The 21,762-nt window shown below is 42.5% G+C and overlaps 1 protein-coding gene across 6 annotated transcripts in view; it reads right to left on the bottom strand.

Moving 5' to 3' along the window:
* LOC147023222 (alanine aminotransferase 2-like) overlaps positions 1-21,762 on the bottom strand; it is a 98,749-nt gene that overhangs the window by 7,835 nt on the left and 69,152 nt on the right. For all 6 annotated transcript variants that reach the window (XM_085888397.1, XM_085888395.1, XM_085888393.1 and 3 more), the window contains 3 exons: positions 17,297-17,433; positions 14,248-14,422; positions 13,937-14,092 (listed from right to left, as the gene is read on the bottom strand). In XM_085888397.1, the coding sequence (XP_085744523.1) occupies positions 13,937-14,092; positions 14,248-14,422; positions 17,297-17,433 (468 nt within the window). The remainder of the gene's footprint in view (positions 1-13,936; positions 14,093-14,247; positions 14,423-17,296; positions 17,434-21,762) is intronic.

Below are 21,762 nucleotides of genomic sequence, written 5' to 3'. Positions count from 1 at the left end.
GGAATTTCAGCTTTGACGCAGGAAGAAGCCATCATGCTCATCAAAGCCTGCGCTAGTATTGCCAACATGTGGTTGTTTGTCCGTGCTCCATCCTTTTAAGTGTTGAGTGTCAAGCAAGGAAGCAGCACATACCATTTTTAAAATCTTTGTTATGACTGGGCCAGGAATTCAACCGCTGACCTCCCAGACTCACAATGGACGCTCTAACCACAACATCATCGAGTGAAAATCATGGTGGTTCTTTGGTAAACCGATAAATTGTGGTTACAAAAAGGGCTGTTTAAAACAAAATTAACTGAAGGACGATTGTGCTCAAAGCAACCACATTTGTTTAGGCCTAAGTCACATTTGCTCTACGGCGAGGATACGGTGGCCGTACGCCCTCTGAATTGACAGAAACGTGCGGCGGCCGCAGAGAAACTGAGGTGGCCTCAGGGTGGCCCTACGCCGTTTGGCTATCTTTTACAGGCCGTAGGGTTGCTGTGGAATTATAGCGCGGAGTTATAACTTTTTTTCATTTCTACGTTCGCCGTCGCAATTCTACAAGCCAAGCTCTGACGTAGATGTGTTCCACGTCGACCGTGCGTAGGGCATACAGTGGGCTTGCGTTTTCCGTGCGGCTGCCGTAAGCTCTTCTCAATGAAAAATGAATTTTTCCAACCCCCCAAAAATTACGGCGGCCGCACTATTTCCACGGTCGACGCACGGTTCCCCTACGCCCACCGTGCACCTACGTACGGCCTCCGTGGCAGTCTGCGTCGACCGTGCACTACCGCCAGAGATCGGAGTATAGGTGTTCGACTATACCAGTGTTTCTCAACTGGGGTTCCCCGGAACCCTAGGGTTCCGCAAGAGGTCGCTAGGGGTTCCACGAGAAGCAGTAATAAATAGGCTAATGTATTTGAGTACTTTTTGTTTGATTTAATATTCGTAATTTTACTATACACGTACGGCATATTGTTGGAAACTCCTTGGTTATTATAATAGAGGCTTCAACCTCTTATATTATTTACAATTATAACAACCATAGGGAATGTTATATTATAACAACTATAACAACCACGAAGTGCGATGGACGCCCGGAATAACGACTCGTCATTGAACACGGCACACGGCCTGTACGTGATGACGTCACCCACTCGAAGCACGATGCGCAATGGACGCCCGGAATAACGACTCGTCATTGAACACGGCACACGGCCTGTACGTGATGACGTCACCACTGATGACGTGGTCTGTCTGTGTCATTGCCAATAAATTTGACAAAAAGGGGGTCATTTTTTCCTTAAACCAGGTATCCGAAAAAAAAATATTATATTTACCACGTGAACTACAATACAAATATAAAAGAGCTAGATATTAATAATGGTATATAATAACTTTTATGCAGGGGTTCCCTGAGACATGAAAACTATTTCAAGGGTTCCACAAGGGTAAAAAGGTTGAGAAACGCTGGTCTATACAGTGGTGCCCCCAGAATCCCAATTTAATTCGTTCCAGGAGGCTGTTCGGATTGCAAAAAGTTCGGATTCCAAAAATATTTTCCCAATAAGAAATAATGGAAAGTGAATTAATCCGTTCGTGGACCCAAAGAAAACCCACTTTCAAGACACTTTAAACTGAAATTCCCCATGTTTAAGGTAGAATAGGATGAGTAAATGACCTTCGGTGGTGGTGTATTGTATGTAAACTGGTACAATCACCACATCTAAAGGTCCACACACGCTCGAGCTCGGGCCTGGGTTCCGATTGCTCGCGCACTCTGCGAGAGCGCTGCCCCCAGGGCAGCTCATCAAACATGATGCCCGCAGAACCACAATCACTTTCATCAAACGCATCGGGCTGAGGTAATCATGGATATTCCAAATTACAACTGGTTTTGCTGTGAAATTAAATCCTTGCCCGACAGTCCGTCACACAACGTGATTGGATTGCTTTTTTTGTTATTAATTAAAACACAAGATGATTAAAAAAAAACAAACATCACAAATGAAGGTGAAAACATGAGGGAAGGCCTGTCACATTTGTCTCGGCGGCCGGAGGGTCTAAAAAAATGTACGGGCACTAGCAATTATAAAGCGGCCGCAGTATTTCCACGGTCACACAATGTAGCAGTCACATATGTTTTTATTTTTCGGGGAGCCGCACAGCGTGTTTATAAATTGTGGAGACCGAAAACGTGGGGGTGCCGTACGGTCTTTGATTTGATGTCGCACGGTGACCTTAGGGCGTCCCTGCGGCGGCCATAGAATTTTCAAGGCAGACGCAAGTTCGCCTCAAGGTGCCTGCAAGGCAACCGCAGGGGGGCTGCAGGGGGGCCCTAAGGCGAACGTACGGAGACCGTGGAAATAGTGCGGCCGCCGTAATTTTTGGGGGTTGGGAAAATTCATTTTTCATTGAGAAGAGCTTACGGCAGCCGCACGAATAACGCAAGCCCACCGTACGCCCTATGTACGGTCGACGTGGAACACATCTACGTCATAGCTTGGCTTTGTCGAATTGCTACGGCGAACGTAGAAATTAAAAAAAGTTATAACTCCGCGCTATAATTCCATGGCGACCCTACGGCCTGTAAAAGATAGCCAAACGGCGTAGGGCCACCCTGAGGCCACCTCAGTTTCTTTGCCGCACGTTTCTGTCAATTCAGAGGGCGTATGGCCGCCGTATCCTCGTCATAGAGTAAATGTGACTGAGGCCTAAAGTATCGATCGACACACGAGAGATGCTTTCACGAGTACTTCCACCGACGAACTGAATGAACAAAGCGCGAAGATGCGGCTCGAACAGGTGGGGGAGACACGTGAACAAACATGAACGCTACGTTGTGTTCGGTTTTTTTAAATGTATGAGGTTTTTAGGGAAAAATTTTCTCAAAAAAATTGTTCGGATTCCAATTTGTTCAAACAATGGGGCGTTCGGATTCTGGGGGCACCACGGTATATTATAGTTATAGTATATTCAGTTATATATATACTGGTATTTTTTATTTCAGTTAAAAAAAAGAACTGGTGTATATATACCCACTCGTTACCGTCGGTCTGGCCGCACGTTCGCCTTAGGGCCCCCCTGCGGTCGCCTTGCAGGCACCTTGAGGCGAACTTGCGTCTGCCTTGAAAATTCTATGGCCGCCGCAGGAACGCCCTAAGGTCACCGTGCGACATCAAATCAAAGACCGTACGGCACCCCCACGTTTTCGGTCTCCACGATTTCGAAATACGCCGTGCGGCTCCGAGAAATATAAAAACACATGTGACTGCTACATTGTTTGACCGTGGAAATACTGCGGCCACCGTATAATTGCTAGTGGCCGCAGATTTTGGAGACCTCACGGCCGCCGTGGCAATTGTGACCTCGGCCTTAGCAGCACCAAAATAAATGCATCATCAGTATATACATTTTACAAGTTGCTGTTGCACTGAAAACTTGTGAAGTGAATGGGAATAAATAAGTAAAAGCTTTCAATGTAAACTTAGCACAAAACAATAGACAACTAGAGGGTTCGAGAACACCTTACACCATGCAGTATTGAGCTAAATCTTAATATATATATATATATATTTTTGGTATACCTTGGCGAGGCTCGTGTGAGAGCGAACACACAACGCACAGCAAGGGGGGTATGAGACAAGATGGGCGGGAATGGGAAGGACAAAACAGTGGGGAACAGAGACATGAGGAGATCTGTGGAAGGGAGAGGGATAGGGCAGAGAACATGGGGAATACAAGATGGACATTACAGGGACTTTCAGGAATGAAAGCAGGGTGGTGGTCGTATGGCAGCTTAGCTGCCGGGGTAGCTATCATTTCTTGAAGCGCGACTGTGTCGCTGATGCAGTGCCCCTCTACCAGTACACACACTGGACTGGTACTCATTTCGCCGACCTCAGAAGGATGACAGGCTGAGTCAACCCCCTGGTGTATTAATTCAGCAGATGACAGGGCTTGAACTCAGGACCCTAGGATCCCAAGCCGCCACCCTAACCACTAAGCCAACACCAGGATTGAAAGCAGGGAATTTGAAGAAGGTGGGCTTGGGTGGATGATCAGGGGCAGAAAAGATTGAGGATTTGGATGGGGGATGATAAGAGGTGGTGGTGAACAGCTGTTTTGAAGGCCTAGAGGGAAGAATGTGAATGAATAGAGTGAGGGAGTTTATTCCAATGGTGGGAAAAAAGAGGAATGAAAGAGTGAAGGTGAGCAATGAATCATGATTTTGGTAGTTTTACCAGAAGGGGGTTGTTGGCAGACCTTGAGCGCCCTGCGGAAATGTGGTGGGGACAAATCGCAGAGAGAGCAGGGGGGGCATGGCTGGAGAGGAGATGGGAGATGACAGAAAGACCACCGACCTGCCTGCGGTGGGAGAGTGAGAGGCCCAAAGACTCAGCCTCATTGCGGGAGATGCCAATGATCCTAAATGCCTTGGTTTCCACAGCGTGAAGCCGAGAAAGGTGGGAGGCAGGAGCACCAGCCCAGAGGGGAGAGCAGTACTCCATCAGGCTGTGGACAAAAGCTTTGTCAGTGGTCAGGAGCTCAAGTGGGTCGAGGAAGGACTTTGCACGATGGAGGATTCCCAATCGGTGACTGGCTTTGGTGGCGAGGTTGGAAATGTGTCTTTCCCAGGAAAGATCATGGCAGAAAGTGAGTCCCAGAAGCTTGAAAGAAAGGATTTCTTCCAGAGCATTGTTGAGAAAGTAGATGGGGGTTTTCTAAACGGTCCTTTCGGAGAGACATAGTGAAGTGTGAGATTTGTCCGGATTAAAAGACATGTTCCACGTGTTGGACCAGTTTGTGATTTTATCCAGATCTGCAGTGAGTGAAGAAGCTGCTGCTTGCCAGTCTGAGGGATGACCGATGGTACGGCAGAGGGTGGAGTCGTCAGCGAAGAGAACAAGCATATTGTTATGGTTTTGGAAAACTTACCCCAGGGGGAGAGCATACATGGACAGGTCGGTAGCCTGAGGATCAGATATTTCATTAGTCTTTGTATAGACTATAGATAGTCCTTAGTCCCTTGTCAAAGGGCTCGGCTGTATTTGTCCTGTGTTATATCTTCCCCTTCCTCCTCTGTTACTTTCAATCTTTCTTCCTTCACACCATCATTCTGTTCAATCCCTCTGTTACTTTCAATCTTCCCTCCTTTTCCCCTTCGGCCTGTTCAATCTCTCTGTTACTGTTTCAACAGTCTACCAATAATCTCCCTCCATCAAACATCCTTTCAACAGTCACTCCTTCACCCAATCGGTGTTACCTTCAATCCCGTGACCGTTCGGTCGTCCCTCAGTCGTGAGGGGTTCCTTTCCATGTTCTCTCCATCCACACATTGCTTAATAACCCATTGGGTGCTTTTGCATGAATGTTCATAATCGCATTTCACATTCATGTTCATTATGCTTGGTGCTCGTCATGACCTAAGAGGTGCTGCACTTCTCACAGGCGTGGTACAGTGTGACTGGGCATTTCGCGTGTGCGGGGAGGGGGCTGGGGGCTCTTGTCACAGCTTTGGGCATGTTTGATGGTGAGCCAGGGGCTTCGATGAAAGTTCCCTCAGAATGGTGTAGCAATTTCCACAAGTGACGTCGTGCACCCGCCCCCATCGGCTGCGGACCAATGGGAGGGGGATAAGGCATGTGGGAGGAGAGAAGAGAGCTGATGTGCAGAAGAAGCAGAAAGGCAGAAGCACAAGGGACAAGCTCGCACAAGTAGGGATGAAAAGTGCTCCTGAGCAGACAACTCGGAAAACAGAAAGCCTGAGAAAAGCAAAAGGAAGAAAGCGGAAGAGAAGGCTCGTGAGGGAAGGAACAAAAGGGTGTGAGGGTAAAGAAAGGAAGGTTTCACGAGCAGTTAGTGTCGAGCTTCCGTGGAAAGAGAACACTCCTTCCATGAGCATCATCCTGCCCTCTCGATCCTGTCAACCATGAAGGACAAGGAGGGTGAACAGCGGCACCTCATCAACGGGGGTCTGGGACGCCAGAGAGGACTCGCTTATTGGGTCTTGGCACCTCAGGGACGTGACTGCGTGTCCCCATCACGTCACATAACCACTGTCCATGTTCCCCATCGATTTTCCTCCACATTATCCTGTATATTTGTGTGAGCTGTGAGGGAGAGAACGAAAGACTGCTTTCCTTTTCTCCATACGTTAGTTTTATTTTATATTCAAGTCCTTCTTGTTATATTCTTTGTCTCTCAGTGAATTATGGCCAAGTCTTTTGTGTAAGTAAGATTGAATAAGAATACATGTTATGGTTAAATCTGCTCTTATGTGCCTTTTTGCGTACTTGCTTATAAATACTTACTTTTAAATGATTGCTTGCTTGTGTGTTTGTAATAAGTAATTCTTTCTTCCTATTTCCAATCTGTCTTGGTTGTCTTTTCCTTTATTGATCCTATGTAGTGCACAAGAAAGGTTAGATGGGAAGTTATTCCCCAATAATTTGCTTCGTTAGCCAGCACACACTCACTGAAATGCTCAGCAGTAATCGGAGTGTGCGCTGAGGGCACATGACCCCATTTAGCCGGCCGTTCACAAGTAAGGTATCAGGCGAAGTAATGCAACCCTGCCCAGATTGGCCCTGCCAATCAGTGTTCATGGTTGCTTAGCAATCTGCCGGTGCATGGAGTTATCTGTGACTGGCGGCCTCAGGACCAAGCATTCGAGAGGGACCCAAGTTCTCCCCCTCGTGGCAGGCCTCAAATCCCGGTTGCACGACAATAATATTCGTGTGTGTGTGTGTGTGTGTGTGTGTGTTAGATTCTGTTCTACCCATTGTTTGGACAGTTTTCCTCACTCCACCCACAATTTCTTATTTCATGAAAAATCTCATGGCCGCCATGTTGGTGCTTTCTGCTATGTGAAGCCAAAGACGTCTCAGAGCTGTCATACTCACCCTTCCTTCAAGTTCTCTCTAAATTGTAAAACTACCAAAGCGACAGTTAAAAGGATTTTGAGCTGATAGGTGTAATGGGCCTTGTGAAGATTGGCCTCAGCGATCGAGGCAGCAGTGTATTAACTTTTCCACCACCCAAATAACTATGTGGCATTCTCTCAAGCATGGCTTAAACCCATGTCATTAGAAATTTGACTGAGGTTATTACTTACTTTTAATGATGTGTATATACACATCAGGAAGAAGATATTGATTTCAGGTCATTTATTGGCCCAATTAGGCTGCTCCTGGTCACCTGAGAGTTGCAATTCCACGGGATTTCCATATATATACTGAAACGTAAAAGAAACTTACCACCTTTTAAACCATCAAATATCAACAATAACACTGCATGTAGTAAATGTGTGAACTTATTTGTGGACAATAGTGTCCTTACTGTCAGACAAAACGGTCACGGATGGTCACTAGAACCTTCAATGGTCACTTCATAGCACAGCTGTTGAACAGCCGTTTTGACTGTCAGTGATTCGTCAAGGGGTACGGGATGATTTTAATGAGCTGCACGTGATGTCTTGATATTGGCTTTAAAAAGGCCAGTGCAAAATGGGCATTTCAATCAACATGCCACGATTGTCAAGGGATCAACGGCAGCATGCCTTGGGCATGCTGCAAGGCGGATTGAGCTACCGTGAGGTGGCACGTCGCCTTGGCTGTTCACACCAGACAATATCGGCCCTGGTGGACAGAGACACCCTCCACAACTCTGCAGATGACAGACCTCGATCAGGGAGGCCAAGAGTCACCACTGCAAGGCAGGACAGGCAGATGGTCCTAAGTCAGATGGCTTCAGACATTGAGGACCGAGTGGGACAGAATCCAGCAGCAATCCATCCAAAGACTGGGAGGCAGTATGCGCCGACGATGCACTGCCTGTATCCTAAACAATGGTGGCCACACACGCTATTGAAAGGGGACTGACATTGCACCCTGTGCTGTTCTGTAGAACAAACTTGTGAGATGGTGTATCTTGGTCAAAAACTTGACATGTCATCAATAAAATGCCAATGTTTCAATTAACAATTGTTGGTTTGTTTTATTTTGAACTGTTACAATTTTATTACATTTCAAACAAGTGGTAAGTTTCTTTTGCGTTTCAGTATATCTTTTCCGCATATCTGTGAGTTTGACATGTGAACGTGACATGACGGGTGGGGAGGGCATTGAAAGTCTGTCCAACAGCAGTCCCCGTGTCATTATAAAAAGTCTTTCTCAAAGGTCATTATTTACTTTTAACAATGTGTATATTTGTACCAGGAATAATATAATTGGTTTCAGGTCATTTATTGTCTGCAGTACAATCTCTCATCCCTCAAATTGACAGACAGCAGCCTCTTCACTCTCTGCACACCTGGAAAAAAAATCACAAGCTGGTCAAACACCTGGAATATGTCTTTCAATCCTGACAAATCTCACATTCTCACTATGTCTCTCGAAAGGACCGTATGTCTTGAACCCTCCCCCCCCCCACCCACACATCTACTTTCTCAACAATCCTCTTGAAGAAGTTACGTCACTCAAGCTTTTGGGTCTCACTAACTGCCATGATCTTTCCTGGGAAAGCCACATTTCCAAGCTGGCCTCCAAAGGTAGCCACTGACTGGGCAACCTCCATCATGCGAAGTCCTTCCTTGGCACACCTGAGCTTCTGACCACATACAAAGATTTCATCCATAGCTCAATGGAGTCCTGCTCTCCCCTCTTGGCTGGTGCTCCTGCCTCACACCGAGTTCGGCTTCACAAAGTGGAAACCAAGGCTTTTAGGATAATTGATATCTCACATGATGAAGTGGAGCCTTTAGGTCTCTCACTCTCTTGGCATAGGTAGGTCGGTAGTCTTTCTGTCTTCTACTGACTCCTCTCTGGCCTTGCACCCCCCCCCCCCGTCTGTGTTGTCCCCCTAATATTTCCACAGGGTGCTCAAGGTCTGCCAGCAACACCCTTCTGTTGAAACTGCCAAAACAACGAATCACTGCTCACCTTCACTCTTTCATTCCTCTTTTTTCCTGCCTCTGGAACAAACTGTCTCCCTCTTGGTAAACTCCTGAATAGACACGGTTTTGTGTGAAAGCTGATACATGAGCAGCAAGCGTTGTGATCTGGGCGATATATATATATATTTGTGGGAAAAACTTTATATAAATATATATGCATATGTGGGATAGGTCCTTGCTGCTCCTATGGTTGGCAGCGAGTGCCCTGGAAGTAGCAGGGGAAAGAGAGTGGCATCTACTTATGGGAGAATTGTGTGCAGGCTGTGGTTTGCCCATATAGCTCAGATGGCAGAGCACTGGTACGGGTTCATCAGAGGACCTGGGTTTGATTTTCCCACATATACATATAATCTCTGTTTGCCTGTTCATTCAAAATGCTGTTATATTATTAGCCCCCATTGGACTTGGTCCAAAACGGGGGGGGGGGGGTTGGATTGAGTCTCGTCCATCCATGCATCCGTCTGTCTGTCTGTCTGTCGGCATCCATATTTCGTACATGTACGGACCGATTTTGTTAAAACCTGTCAAAAACTACAACACATGATGGTATACATAAGCATATCATTTTGTTTTGCAACTTGATCAAAGGTGGTCGACTGGCGGCCATTTTAATTGTAAAAAAAACCCCGATGTTGAACACGTCCTCAACCATTTCTCGGAGAAGCATTTACTGTTCTTGTTCAAATGTGGCACACAGATAACGATTGATGGCTAACATAAGCACATCATTTTTTTGCGAGATCAGATCCAAGATGGCTGACTGGTGGTCATTTTGTTACTTAAATGTGTCCCCAACCATTTTTCAGACATGAATGGTCTGATTTTACTCAACCTTGGTACAAGCGCAGCAAATGATGGCATACACGTGCACCCCACTTTATTTTGCGATCTAATTAAAGATGGCTGACTGGTAGACGAGCGGCCATTTTAGTTGTTAAAAAAAAAAAAAAAAAAAAAAAAAACTCGGTATTGAACACGTCCTCAACCATTTCTTGGACACGCATCAACAGATCTTATTCAAACTTGGCACACAGATAGCGAATGATTGCTTACATATGCGCATCCTTTATTTTTTGAGATCAGATCCAAGTTGGCCGACTGGTGGCCTTTTGTTACTTGCACAACATTTCCCAATTGTACGCAATCTTCCATGTCACATGACCACTCAAGTCAGTTGTGCAAACACATAAATCTTGTAAATATGGGTTCGTCCTTTAACTCTCTCTCACAAAACTAATAAACCCACAGGGACTGACATTTTATGTCTTTTTCTCCTTCTTCTTTTTACACTTTTCTTCACAAAAGCTTGTTATTTTTTGCTGCTTGTGCTTTCACACCCCTTTCAACATCTTAGGTTGTTTCCTATCTAGACTCAGGTTTTTATCTCCCATTGGTTTCTTTCGAGCTTTCCACTTTTGTTTTCACACCTAAGACATACCAACATAGATATATACAGTGCCAAAAGAAAGTCTACACCCTCTTTCAAATTTTTCACCTTTTGTTGCCTTCGAGCCTGGAATTAAATTGCATTAACTCAGAATTTTTCCACCTTTATTTGGACATCATAACTCAAAACTTCCAAATGAAAAGGAAATTCTTCAAATTTCAGAAAATTAATTAAAAATACAAAAGTAGAATATCTTGGTTGGATAAATGTCCACTCTCCTTATAAATAGCAATTGTAAATTAGCTCAGGTGTAACCAATCACCTTCAAAATCACACACTAAGGTTAATTGGCCTTCACCTGTGCTAAATTGTGGTGATTCTGATTATTTCAGAATAAAACCAGCTGTTCCTTTAGGTTTCCTCTGCTGGGTAGTGCATTTCACAGCAGACTCAACCATGAGAACCCAAGGAGCTTTCAAAAGACCCATGGGATAAAGTTGTGGAACGGCACAGATCAGGGGATGGGTAAAAAGTAGTTCAAAGGCCTTGAAATATCCCTTGGAGCACAGTCAAGACAATCATTAAGAAGTGGAAGGCGTATGGTACCACTAAGACCCCGTCAAGATTAGGCCATCCCTCTAAACTGGATGGTCAAGCAAGGAGGAGACTGATTCGAGAGGCCACCAAGAGGCCAATGGCAACTTTGAAAGAGGTACATGCCTTTATCGCAAAGACTGGTCACTATGTGCATGTGACAACAATATCCCAAGCACTCCACAAATGTGGCCTGTACGGTAGGGTGGCAAGAAGGAAGCCCACCTTGAGTTCCGTTTGAAGTATGCAAAAAACATTCCGGAGATTCTGAAGCCATGTGGCAAAAGGTTTTGTGGTCTGGCAAAACCAAGATGGAACTTTTGGCTGAAATGCAAAATGTTACGTTTGGCGCAAACCCAACACAGCACATCACCAAAAGAGCAACATCCCTACTGTGAAGCATGGTGATGGCAGCATCATGTTATGAAGATGTTTATCATCAGCAGGGACTGGGACACTTGTCAGGATAGAAGGGAAAATGGATGGAGCAATATACAGAAAAATCCCAGAGGAAAACCTGCTGCCCTCTGAAAGAAAGCTGATATTGGGACAAAAGTTCACCCTTCAGTATGACAATGAAATGAAGCACACAGGCAAAGGCACATTGATGTGGCTCAGGAACAAGAAGATAAATGTCCTTGAGTGGTCCATTCAGAGCACCGACCTAAATCCAATCGAAACTCTGTGGCATGACTTGAAGATTTCTGTCCGTCAATGCTCCCCAAGCAGCTTGACTGAACTTGAAGTTTTTTTTTTGCAGAAGAATGGGAAAATATTGCTCAATCAAGTTGTGCAAAGTTGGTAGAGACCTATCGCAACAGTCACAGCTGCAATTGCTGACAAAAGTGCTTCCACCAAGTATTAACTCAGGGGGGTGGGCACTTATCCAACCATGATATTCTAGTTTTTTTATTTTTCATTAATTTTCTGAAATTTGTAGAATTTCCTTTTCACTTGGAAGTTGTGGGTTATGATGTGTAAATAAATGTGGAAAAAAAAAAATCTGATTTCATGGAATTTTATTCCAGGCCATAAGGCAACAAAAGGTGAAAATTTTGAAAGGGGGTGTAGACTTTCTATAGTGAACACACACATACATATATATATATATATATATATATATATATATATATATATATATATATATATATATATATATATATATATATATATATATATGCTTGGTACACGTCAAACTTAACTTACCGTAAGTTATGAACATCATTATATGACAGCCTGGACTTCAGTTCTGTTCTGTTTAGTTTGCCAAGTGTCAAAGTATTTCAAAACCAGGATGTAGGGGGTTTGGGGAGAACGTGCTGGGAAACACGAGGTTGTTTTTCTGTCGGGAAGCAGAAAACAAGTTTGCACACTTGCTTTCTTTAGCTAAATATTAATTGGTGCCTGTAGTTTTTCCACTTTCAAGAAGTTCTTGAAGTATAAAGTGTAACGACTTACACTTGCTCTGTAACTGCCAAAATATCCAGTTCTAATGTATGCTTCACAAGTCGTCTGCACGTGAAGGAGAGTCAAAATTTCTTCCCCTTTTCAAAAAGTTTCAGAGAGGCGGGGGGTGGGGTGGGGGGGTGTGGTGGGTGGTAATAACTCGTCATCAAAGTCCATTCACATCATCTCTTTTTACAAACATATCGCCTTTACCATTGTCAACACCATAAAGGCAGCAGAATAGCTCAAGTGGCAATGTGCAAGCCTCAAACTCAATATGTCGTGTATTTAAAGCCCACGGATATTTTGATCTGACATGGCAAAAAATAAAGTAAAACTGCTGCTGCAGATTATAAATTATTATTTATCATTTTGGACTTCCTGACAGCAGGCCCTCCTCGCCTTCTCGTCACAAACAATTAATGGACATCTTGTCATCCAATTAACATGGAGCTCACATCATGAGATTTGCATATCATATTTGCAGCTGTATTGAACAATAGCAAGGAGTGCAAATGAAAAAAAGAAATGTGCTGGGAGAAACACTCCTTCAAAAACAAACAAACAAAAACCCAACAAAACAAGCAAGGTACTTATTTAATACACAGTATGAGCAAAGTCATGGAATGCAACGCTGTTGTTGATGTTTTTCCTCTTTTCAAATAGCATTCAACAGTCTGGCATCCTGTTCTGCTTGACAAGCTTGCTATATGTGTTCTGTGGCATACAAAGCCACCTTCATAGCTGAATTTGATTTGCTAAAACATATGTATTGCTTGCAGTTTATCATACCTGAATTTCTGACTTCTTCTACTTGTGCAGGCGTCACATTACTATGAACAGAATTCTCCCTCTTCAATCCCAGTGGAGGCTGGAGTGCCACAAAGGCCTTGTCTTGTTCCTCATCTAGATAAACTAGCAATGAGCCCGTATTCACAGACGGGAGGACGAGGGGACAGGACTTGGAGTACGTGTTTACTATACTGTCGGACGCGCCACAGTAAAACACACAAACAAACAAACAAACAACGTCTTCCCACTCAGTGGTAGTGTGGAGGAATTGGTTATGGGTTAAACGGGGCAGGTAAAAGACAAGGTAAGATCGGGGCTGGAAAGATAAGGTTAAGGGAGAGGTAAAATAAACAGTTTGATAGAAACACTGGGGATGATTGTAACAGTTAGTTTATTACACAGCGTTGTTTATCACGAGATCACAAACATCTCCCAGAGCCTTGTCGAACCCTCCTATGAAATTCTGACTTCTGAAAATTAAACTTTTTTTATACATTTTATATTTCTTCGTTCATCATTCAATATATAATTTGCAAAGTGTCTGGTTGTGTGTTTGTGGGTTTGTTTGCGTGTTTTGCAGTGGCACACTGAATCCTACTTCCTCTTCCTCCCATCTGTAAGGATGGGCTCTTTATAATACTAATAATAATAATATTAATAATAATTTTAAAAACCCATGTTTATTGTGCTAAAATCACCACGATAGAATGGGAGCACATCCACTGTATGGATCAAAGGTACTTTTGTTGTGCATGAATGCGAGTGATAACATCACACACCTTGGCTGCTTCCACAGCACGTGGAGGAAGATCCAAACGAGGGAAGGAATACATAGCACCTTGCACAGGGTTGCAGTGAATGCCGGGAACAGTGTTAAACGTCTCCTCGACCAATCGGGCCTTAGTGGCCAAGTTGTCAAGCACCGCCGTTTTCTCCTGCAGGCATAATATGCACAGCTCCTTTTACTGCAGCGCAAAAAAAATAGGTCTTAACTCACTGCAATTGTAAACACTTGAAGTAATAATGACTTCATTTTAAAAATGAATAAAAGTTGTTTAAAATCTCCAAAAGGATGGGTGTAATGTCTGACCTGAATAAAAAGCTCATACGAGGGGTCTCCGCATTGAGGGGGGTCAACTACAATGTCCACAGTGGCCTGTCCGGGTACAGGTGAGCACAACCGCACGGATACCAGCTTCACAAGATGGTTCTTCACTTGCGGGTCCATGTTTACCACTTCCATGTATCCACCACGGAAACCGCATCTTGAGACACGGACAAGAGCAGTACAAGAACAACTTAATGACATGTACCGCACAAAAACACTTTGCAGCCTTTTATTTTTATTTAAAGAACGACGAAGCTCATTGTTCAATAAATTACCCATCTTTGTCAAAATTTTGCTTTTCAGTCTGGTTCTTTGGCCTGGACTGATTGAAGATACACGAACATCTTAAAAACGATTATTTGTACAATCAGATTTTAAATTCAAATTAATTGCGGCAAAAACAAAGTTTCCACAAAATGATGGCTGCTTGACAAGCCATCAATTTTCATGAAACGTATTTTTTGTTTCACCTGTGATCACGAGACGACTGGAAAACTACAAGGTACAAGGAATACACTTTTGATGCATTATATTCCAAAAACCCTTCACAATATGTACTAACAATCACCAATTAAAAAAATAATCAATTGGGTTAGATGCTTTGAATAAGGTAATTTCCTGGGGAAGGGAGCGTGCTGTGGGCACCTGGGAATGACACACACACACACACACACACACACACACACACACACACACACACACACACACACACACACACACACACACACACACACACACACACACACACACACACACACAGTCATCTGTCGCAATGATCAGGATGCAGATCAATGGGACACATCCACTGAGCAATGGCGATCACCACAGCAGATTTCAGTTAATAACCGACAATGACAACTGTGACATGAAAAACCGAAATATCACAATCCGGAGCGAGCGGGCCCCCTGGTCCATCGGGATGGGTTGCAGTGGGCGAAACACAGCGGGGAGGGAGTTTATTTTTGGTCAACAGTGCATTGTTTGCTTTTTATCATATCGAATAGTATGCAACATGTATGCACATCTTATAAAATATTCTAACAAAAAAAGTTTACAAGATAATTGTCTCAATTTATCAACAATGAAAAGAGCTTTGCTTCACTTTTTCACATCTTTTGTCCACATAACCTATTGACAAGTTTGACATTGTCCCATCTGATAGAGCCTGTGACTGTTAAAGATCCCTGAAGTGACATTGCGACATCAGTGTTATCTAACGGCATGACAGGAACTCAAACTCAAGACCCTAAGATCTTAAGCCAACCACCTGAACCTTTAAGCCAACTTCACCCCATGTTGCAGCATTTCTTTCCTGCCAGGAAGGGTGTCTTCCAGGATGACAATGCACCCATCCGCAGAGCATGTGTGGTCACCCAATGGTTTGATGAGCATGACACTGATGTTAGCCATATGTCAAGACCTTCTCAATTACGAGATCTGAACCAAATCGAACATATTTGAACCCAATCTGGATCGACACCCGAGACAGCGTTTTCCACCTCCATCAAATAGGTGTGAGTTGATTGACATTCTTGTTAAAGAATGGTCCCGCATCCCTCCTGCAGAATGCTAGATGGTGAACGCTATGCCATGGCGCATACAGGCTGTATTGGTGGCACGTGGTGGCCCAATGCCTTAAGTGACTTTACATTGCCATTTCAATTTTTCTGTCCACTACCTGTGTGTGTGTGTGTGTATATGTGTATATATATATATGTATGTATGTATATATATATATGTATATATGTATATATATATATATATGTATGTATGTATATATATATATATATGTATGTATATATATATACATACATACATACATATATATATATATATACATATATACATATATATATATATATACATACATACATATATATATATATACATATATACACACATACACATATGTGAATATATATATATATATATACATATATACATATATATATATATATACATATATACATATATACATATATACATATATACACACACACACATATGTGAATATATATATATATATATATATATATATATATATATATATATATATATATATATATATATATATATATACATACATACATATATATATATACATACATACATATACATATGAGGCACTGATGTATTTACCAAGACAGCACTCCCAGGTGTATCTGAGCACAGGCAAACAACTAATACCATATCGATGGAATCAAGAGGAAATTGGTGTATGCTTCCCACTGTGGGAAGCAAGGAGAAGCTGAGGTTCCAGAAATTAACCCTTCATCAGAGCAAAAAAGGGCATAACCTTGCCATCCTATTTGCTCCACAAAAGGGTTAACACCCAAAGCGTGGGCTTCTCCTTGCTTCCCACGCGGTTAGCATACTTCAATCAGCATCCCGTTAATTTCATCCATTGTTCTACCTGTCCGCCGATGCACATAAACACTTGCCTTCACTCACAAATGCAAATGAACACTAACCTTCACGAGTCGATGCAGATAAACACGAACCTTCACTCGCCAATGCAAATAAACACTAACCTTCACTAGTCGATGCAGATAAACACTAGTTTTTCTTTCTATAAATAGTACTACTTAAATGGCCCCAATTATTCCCACTTGCTTGTGGCCAGAAAAAAATATTTGGCCACCAACAAACATTCACATCCACCAACTAATGACAGCAGACGAATTCCCCAGCTTAATGTCCATCGAAGGGACTCTGTTACAACGTCCAGCCTGTGAAGCACCAATCTGACAGTCTATAGTCGGGTCAGGAATCAAACCCAGAATAGGCAGGTCAAAAGCAATCGGGCTGGCTCTGCACCATTCTGCGAGACTCATAATGCATAATACAAACTACCAAGGAATAAAAACAAATTTTGCTTCAAACGTAATTATCCTCATCGTGTGCATTTGTGAAAGAACAGTCAGCAAAGCAGAGATTATTTTTCAAAATATCCAAACACCAACCAGCCTAGTAGATAAGGAAAGGTTATTTAGAACAGCAATCAATTCTCAGTATGGCCTTGTAGTCTCACTCGCCCATGTAGCCTTTGGAGGTAGAGTGGTAAGAGGCAAGCTCCACTTTATTGGAGAACTCGGGCCCCATTTCAAACAGCACCTTCTTGAACGAGTGAAAAGCACAACCCTCTGCGTAGATATTGTCTTGGTAAACCTGCCAACGACAGTTTCATCATATTTTTCCAACAGATATATGGGAGGCACAATGAAATTCTTGAAAGGACGTAAAAGTTTGAATGCCGGTCAGCATTTCAAAGACTGCCGATTTAACAATCCAATATTCAAATGCTCAAACATAAGTTGCAATCAATCTTGGAGTTTTCATTCACCAATACACGATTAAAGATTCAATGAACAATCAAATTGCATTCTATGCAGAAGAAACCAATGTAAAAATTAAGTTAGTGTGCATTTCTGGGTACTTAAGAAACGATTAGGGTTAAGATGCTGAACACAAAATGATCACACAATCACACAGTTGTATAGACTGGGAGCAGGATCGAGGAATGAACATCTTTGTCATGGCTTGAGCGGATGGATCGAACGTTAGGTTTATCAACTTTCTGTTGGTAAAAGTTATCAGAGCAGGATAGTCAACTTAAAGAGATCGAAGCATCATTTTGAGACTTGCTCAAAATAGTCCTTCAATGTGACAATGGCAGCTCAATGTTGGTGCACATTTGGCTGTTGCTATCAGAATACCCTCTGCTGAGAAATGCAGACATAATTAGAACGGCACTCGGAAGAGTGCATACCTCCGCCAGGCTGAACAGTTGGTGAACAGTTTACGGTTTGTATCCCACTGATCGGCTGGATCTGCTGACATGAAGCAAAATCAAATTGGTGTGTTCTTGTCATTTAACCAACTCATGCACCAAGTTTTGTCATCATCCATTCACAAATTTTTGAGATATCATGCGATATATCATTTTTGGCCACATTTCTCAATGGTGAAGAATCACTTAGAAAAAACAAGAAAAAGAGCAATCAGAGATTGCAGACCCTCGCCAGGACTTCTTTTGAGTTGTGTGTGTTTTTATAGGCTTGAGGGTAAATCCAATATGGCTGCCAAGCCATGTGCCCAATCAAATTGAAATTTCAAACATGTATTCCCCATCTCGATGAGATCATAAATGTGAAGTTTAACATAGATTGATTAAGCGGATCCGGAGAAAACATTATTTCATCTTTTTCTTTATTCCAATAGGGCTGCCAAACCATGTGACCAATGACATCATATGTGTGAACTTTTTCTTCCTCATGGACAGGCGGTCATACCTGTAAAGTTTTGCCTTGATATGCTCAGCCACTTCAGAGAAGAAGATTTTTGAAGGTTTTTTTTTTTTTTTTTAAACAATTTTGGCTGCCGAATCACGTGACTGATGATGTCATGGAATTTTTTTTTCTGTGGACCATTTTATCCTGAGATGACCCTCAAAAATTTTCATACTGATCGGATATGGTGTTCTACATGTGCAATTATGATGTCATAACGAGGGCACCTATGATGTGATTAAAAAAAAACAATCACTTATTCCCCATGAGGAGTATTTGCGATGTGTCAAGTTTCAATTTTTTCCTTTGTGCAGTTTCAGAGAAACAGAGGTCCAAAGTTTTTACATTGTTCCAACATGGCAGCCACACCACGCGACCTATGACGACATAATTATCATTACAACATTCTACATGAGTAGTCGCACTAATGGTGAAAACTTTGTCTCAATCTGACAAGCAGTTGCGGAGAAAAACATGAACGTTCTGTGCGGATAAACAAACAGACAGACAGACAGACAAACGGATCCAAACACAACACTCTCCTTTGGCGTGGGTAATTAAAAGTTATTGTATCTGGATCTGGATCCAGATCTTCACTAAAATCGAATCAGTTCGTCCTTGTCACACCTCCAACCTGTCCACCAAATTTCGTCCGAATCCATTCAAAACTTTTAAAGATATCCTGTTCACAGACAGACAGACAGACAAACATAACTTCTGTCCACCTTCGGTGATGGAGGTTGTTACTAGAACAGCACTTGAGGGAGGTTCTGACTCGCGTTGTCGTTTCTCTGATAAGAAGTCATGTTTTTTTGTGATTCGATTTGTGCTATGACAAAAATTTGGAAGTGAATTCACCTTCTGCGTGAATGTTCCCAGTTTGTGGAGAAAGGGAATTTCTTCCAACCTTTTAATTCTCTTATTATAACTTGCAGTTTTCGTTTCCAATGCAGGATTAGAATTCTTTTTTGGGGGGTATTAATGTTTGATTTTAGTCTGAATGGCATCTAACTTCAAGGTCGAAAACCGCTTCGTCAATTTCCCTCAAATTCTGCATACATGCTCGGAGTACCCATGGTTAGGTCATGGGTGCAAAACATATTGGCACCAACCCTCCTCCCCCTCCCCTGAGAATGTGGAGACAACACCTAAGTTGGGGTATATATTAATATTTGTGTGGCTTTGTCGATACTTCTTCATTTAAACTTTCACTTTTTGCTCTACAGCCTCATTCACTCTTGATTGCGACTGACTTTCTATCCTTGGTTCGTGTCAGCTGTTTCTGCTCCTTCGTCACTGTGACTGTTGATCTGAATAGAGATCACCTGACCGATGAAAGTCACCTCTCCCTCTCAACTGAAGTCTCTTGAGCTCTTTGCGCATAGAAATTAACATGTCTGTGTGTTTTTCTGCTTGTCAGTAGAACAACTCAACAATATAAGCAGGCTAGAATCGCCAAATTTGCCACAAAGCTTCATGTTGTACACACAGACGGGATGATACAAGATTCACCATTATCCAATGAGCCCAACAACAGCCATGACGATGGTCGCAACATGAGTAAATATAACCTTGTACTAAATTTCATTCTATATTTACCTCCGCCACGAAGGTGAAGGAGGTTATGTTTTCACCCCTTTCTGTCTGTTCGCTTGTTTGTTTGTTTGTTTGTGTTCAGGATATCTCAAAAACGTATGCATGGATCCCAATGAAATTTTATGGACAGGTTCGGTGTGTGAGGAGGAAGAATTGATTCCATTTTGGTGAAGATCCGAATCTGGATGTGATAATTTTTAAAGTGATTCTTCACCATTGAGAGATCGGGCTAAACCGATATATATATATATATATATATATATATATATATATATATATATATATATATATATACACATATATACATATATATATATATATACACATATATACATACATAGCACGATATCTCAAAAAGTTGGGGATGGATTCGGACGAAACTTGGTGGACATGTTGGGTGTGTGACAAGGAAGAATTGATTGGATTTTGGTGAACATCGGAATCCGAATCTGGATAAGAGAATTATTTAATTTCGAAAGTGATTCTTCACCATTGAGAGATGGGGCCAAAAACGACATGTAGGACGATATTTCAAAAAATTGTATTGGGCCCGATATGTTCTCGTGTATCAGGCATTGCGTGGTAGAGATATGTGCTCTACCGAGCGCACTTCTAGTTTTCCTTGTGACCACATGTTGAACTCGTCTGAGACATTTGCAATGTGACGCTCTTTGCCAAATTTGCCAATTCAAGCTGACCTTGTTGTCCAGTTGTTTTTCAACCAATATGGTGTTCCCCATGGAATCTTCTGTTTGAACAGTTAGCGAAAAAGCGACGGAGCAAAAATACAACAGGAGTTCACAAAAGCAATCAAATATAATGCTGATGTTAAAATCCAACAAGATATCCCCAATGAAATCCCAGAGGGGTCATTTAGCTGAAGGTGCTAAAAGTGGTCAACGCTTGCTGCCAAGCGTACCTACACACCAGGATGGTCATCTTGTTGCTAGTCTATAATAAACACCCTTAACATTAAAAAAAACAATCTGGCTCGTTACTTGCACAATACGCCCCAAACTTTTAATACAACCATCTTCACTCATCAATATATCGTGGAATTTCTTGGTTGCTCAAGAGTTAAACCAACTCTTGCAACAGTTGTTATAATAACAAAACAAAACATGGAATCCAGTTATGCTTTCAGGGCTATTAAAAACAAACAATAAATGACACAGCTGTCAACGCAACACAAGTTTGAAACTTTGTTGTTAATTTACTTATTTAGATGAGAAAGAGGTCAGCAGTTCGCTTGTTGTTCCCACAATGACTGCATCCATTAATTTTGCGAGATCATGGACTGTAATTAAATAATTATTCATTCGTGTGCAGCACGTGGCAGCGAGCTTGCATCATCGCTGGAACACGTGGCTGTGCTGCAGATGCAGTGCCCCTCTGTAGGTAAGAGCAGGAATTTGCAATCTGTTCATTATGGCGGCGATAACTCGCCTCTTATTCGCAAAAGACCGTGGGATCTCTAACGTTCACCAACGAATGCTGGCAGACAGGTCTCCAGGTGGATGTGCATCTTCCATTTTGCATCTGAGGGACGACATACGTTTTGACAAACGTCCTGCCTTTAAAGCACTGATCCTGCAGCTTATAGTTGGGCTGA

The sequence above is a fragment of the Eptatretus burgeri genome, chromosome 7 (assembly GCF_056783735.1).
Source record: "Eptatretus burgeri isolate ZD-2024b chromosome 7, Ebu_testis_v1, whole genome shotgun sequence".
NCBI lineage: Eukaryota > Metazoa > Chordata > Myxini > Myxiniformes > Myxinidae > Eptatretus > Eptatretus burgeri.
The sequence above is the reverse complement of the archived record's forward strand: the minus strand, read 5'-3'. Positions and strand labels throughout refer to the sequence as shown.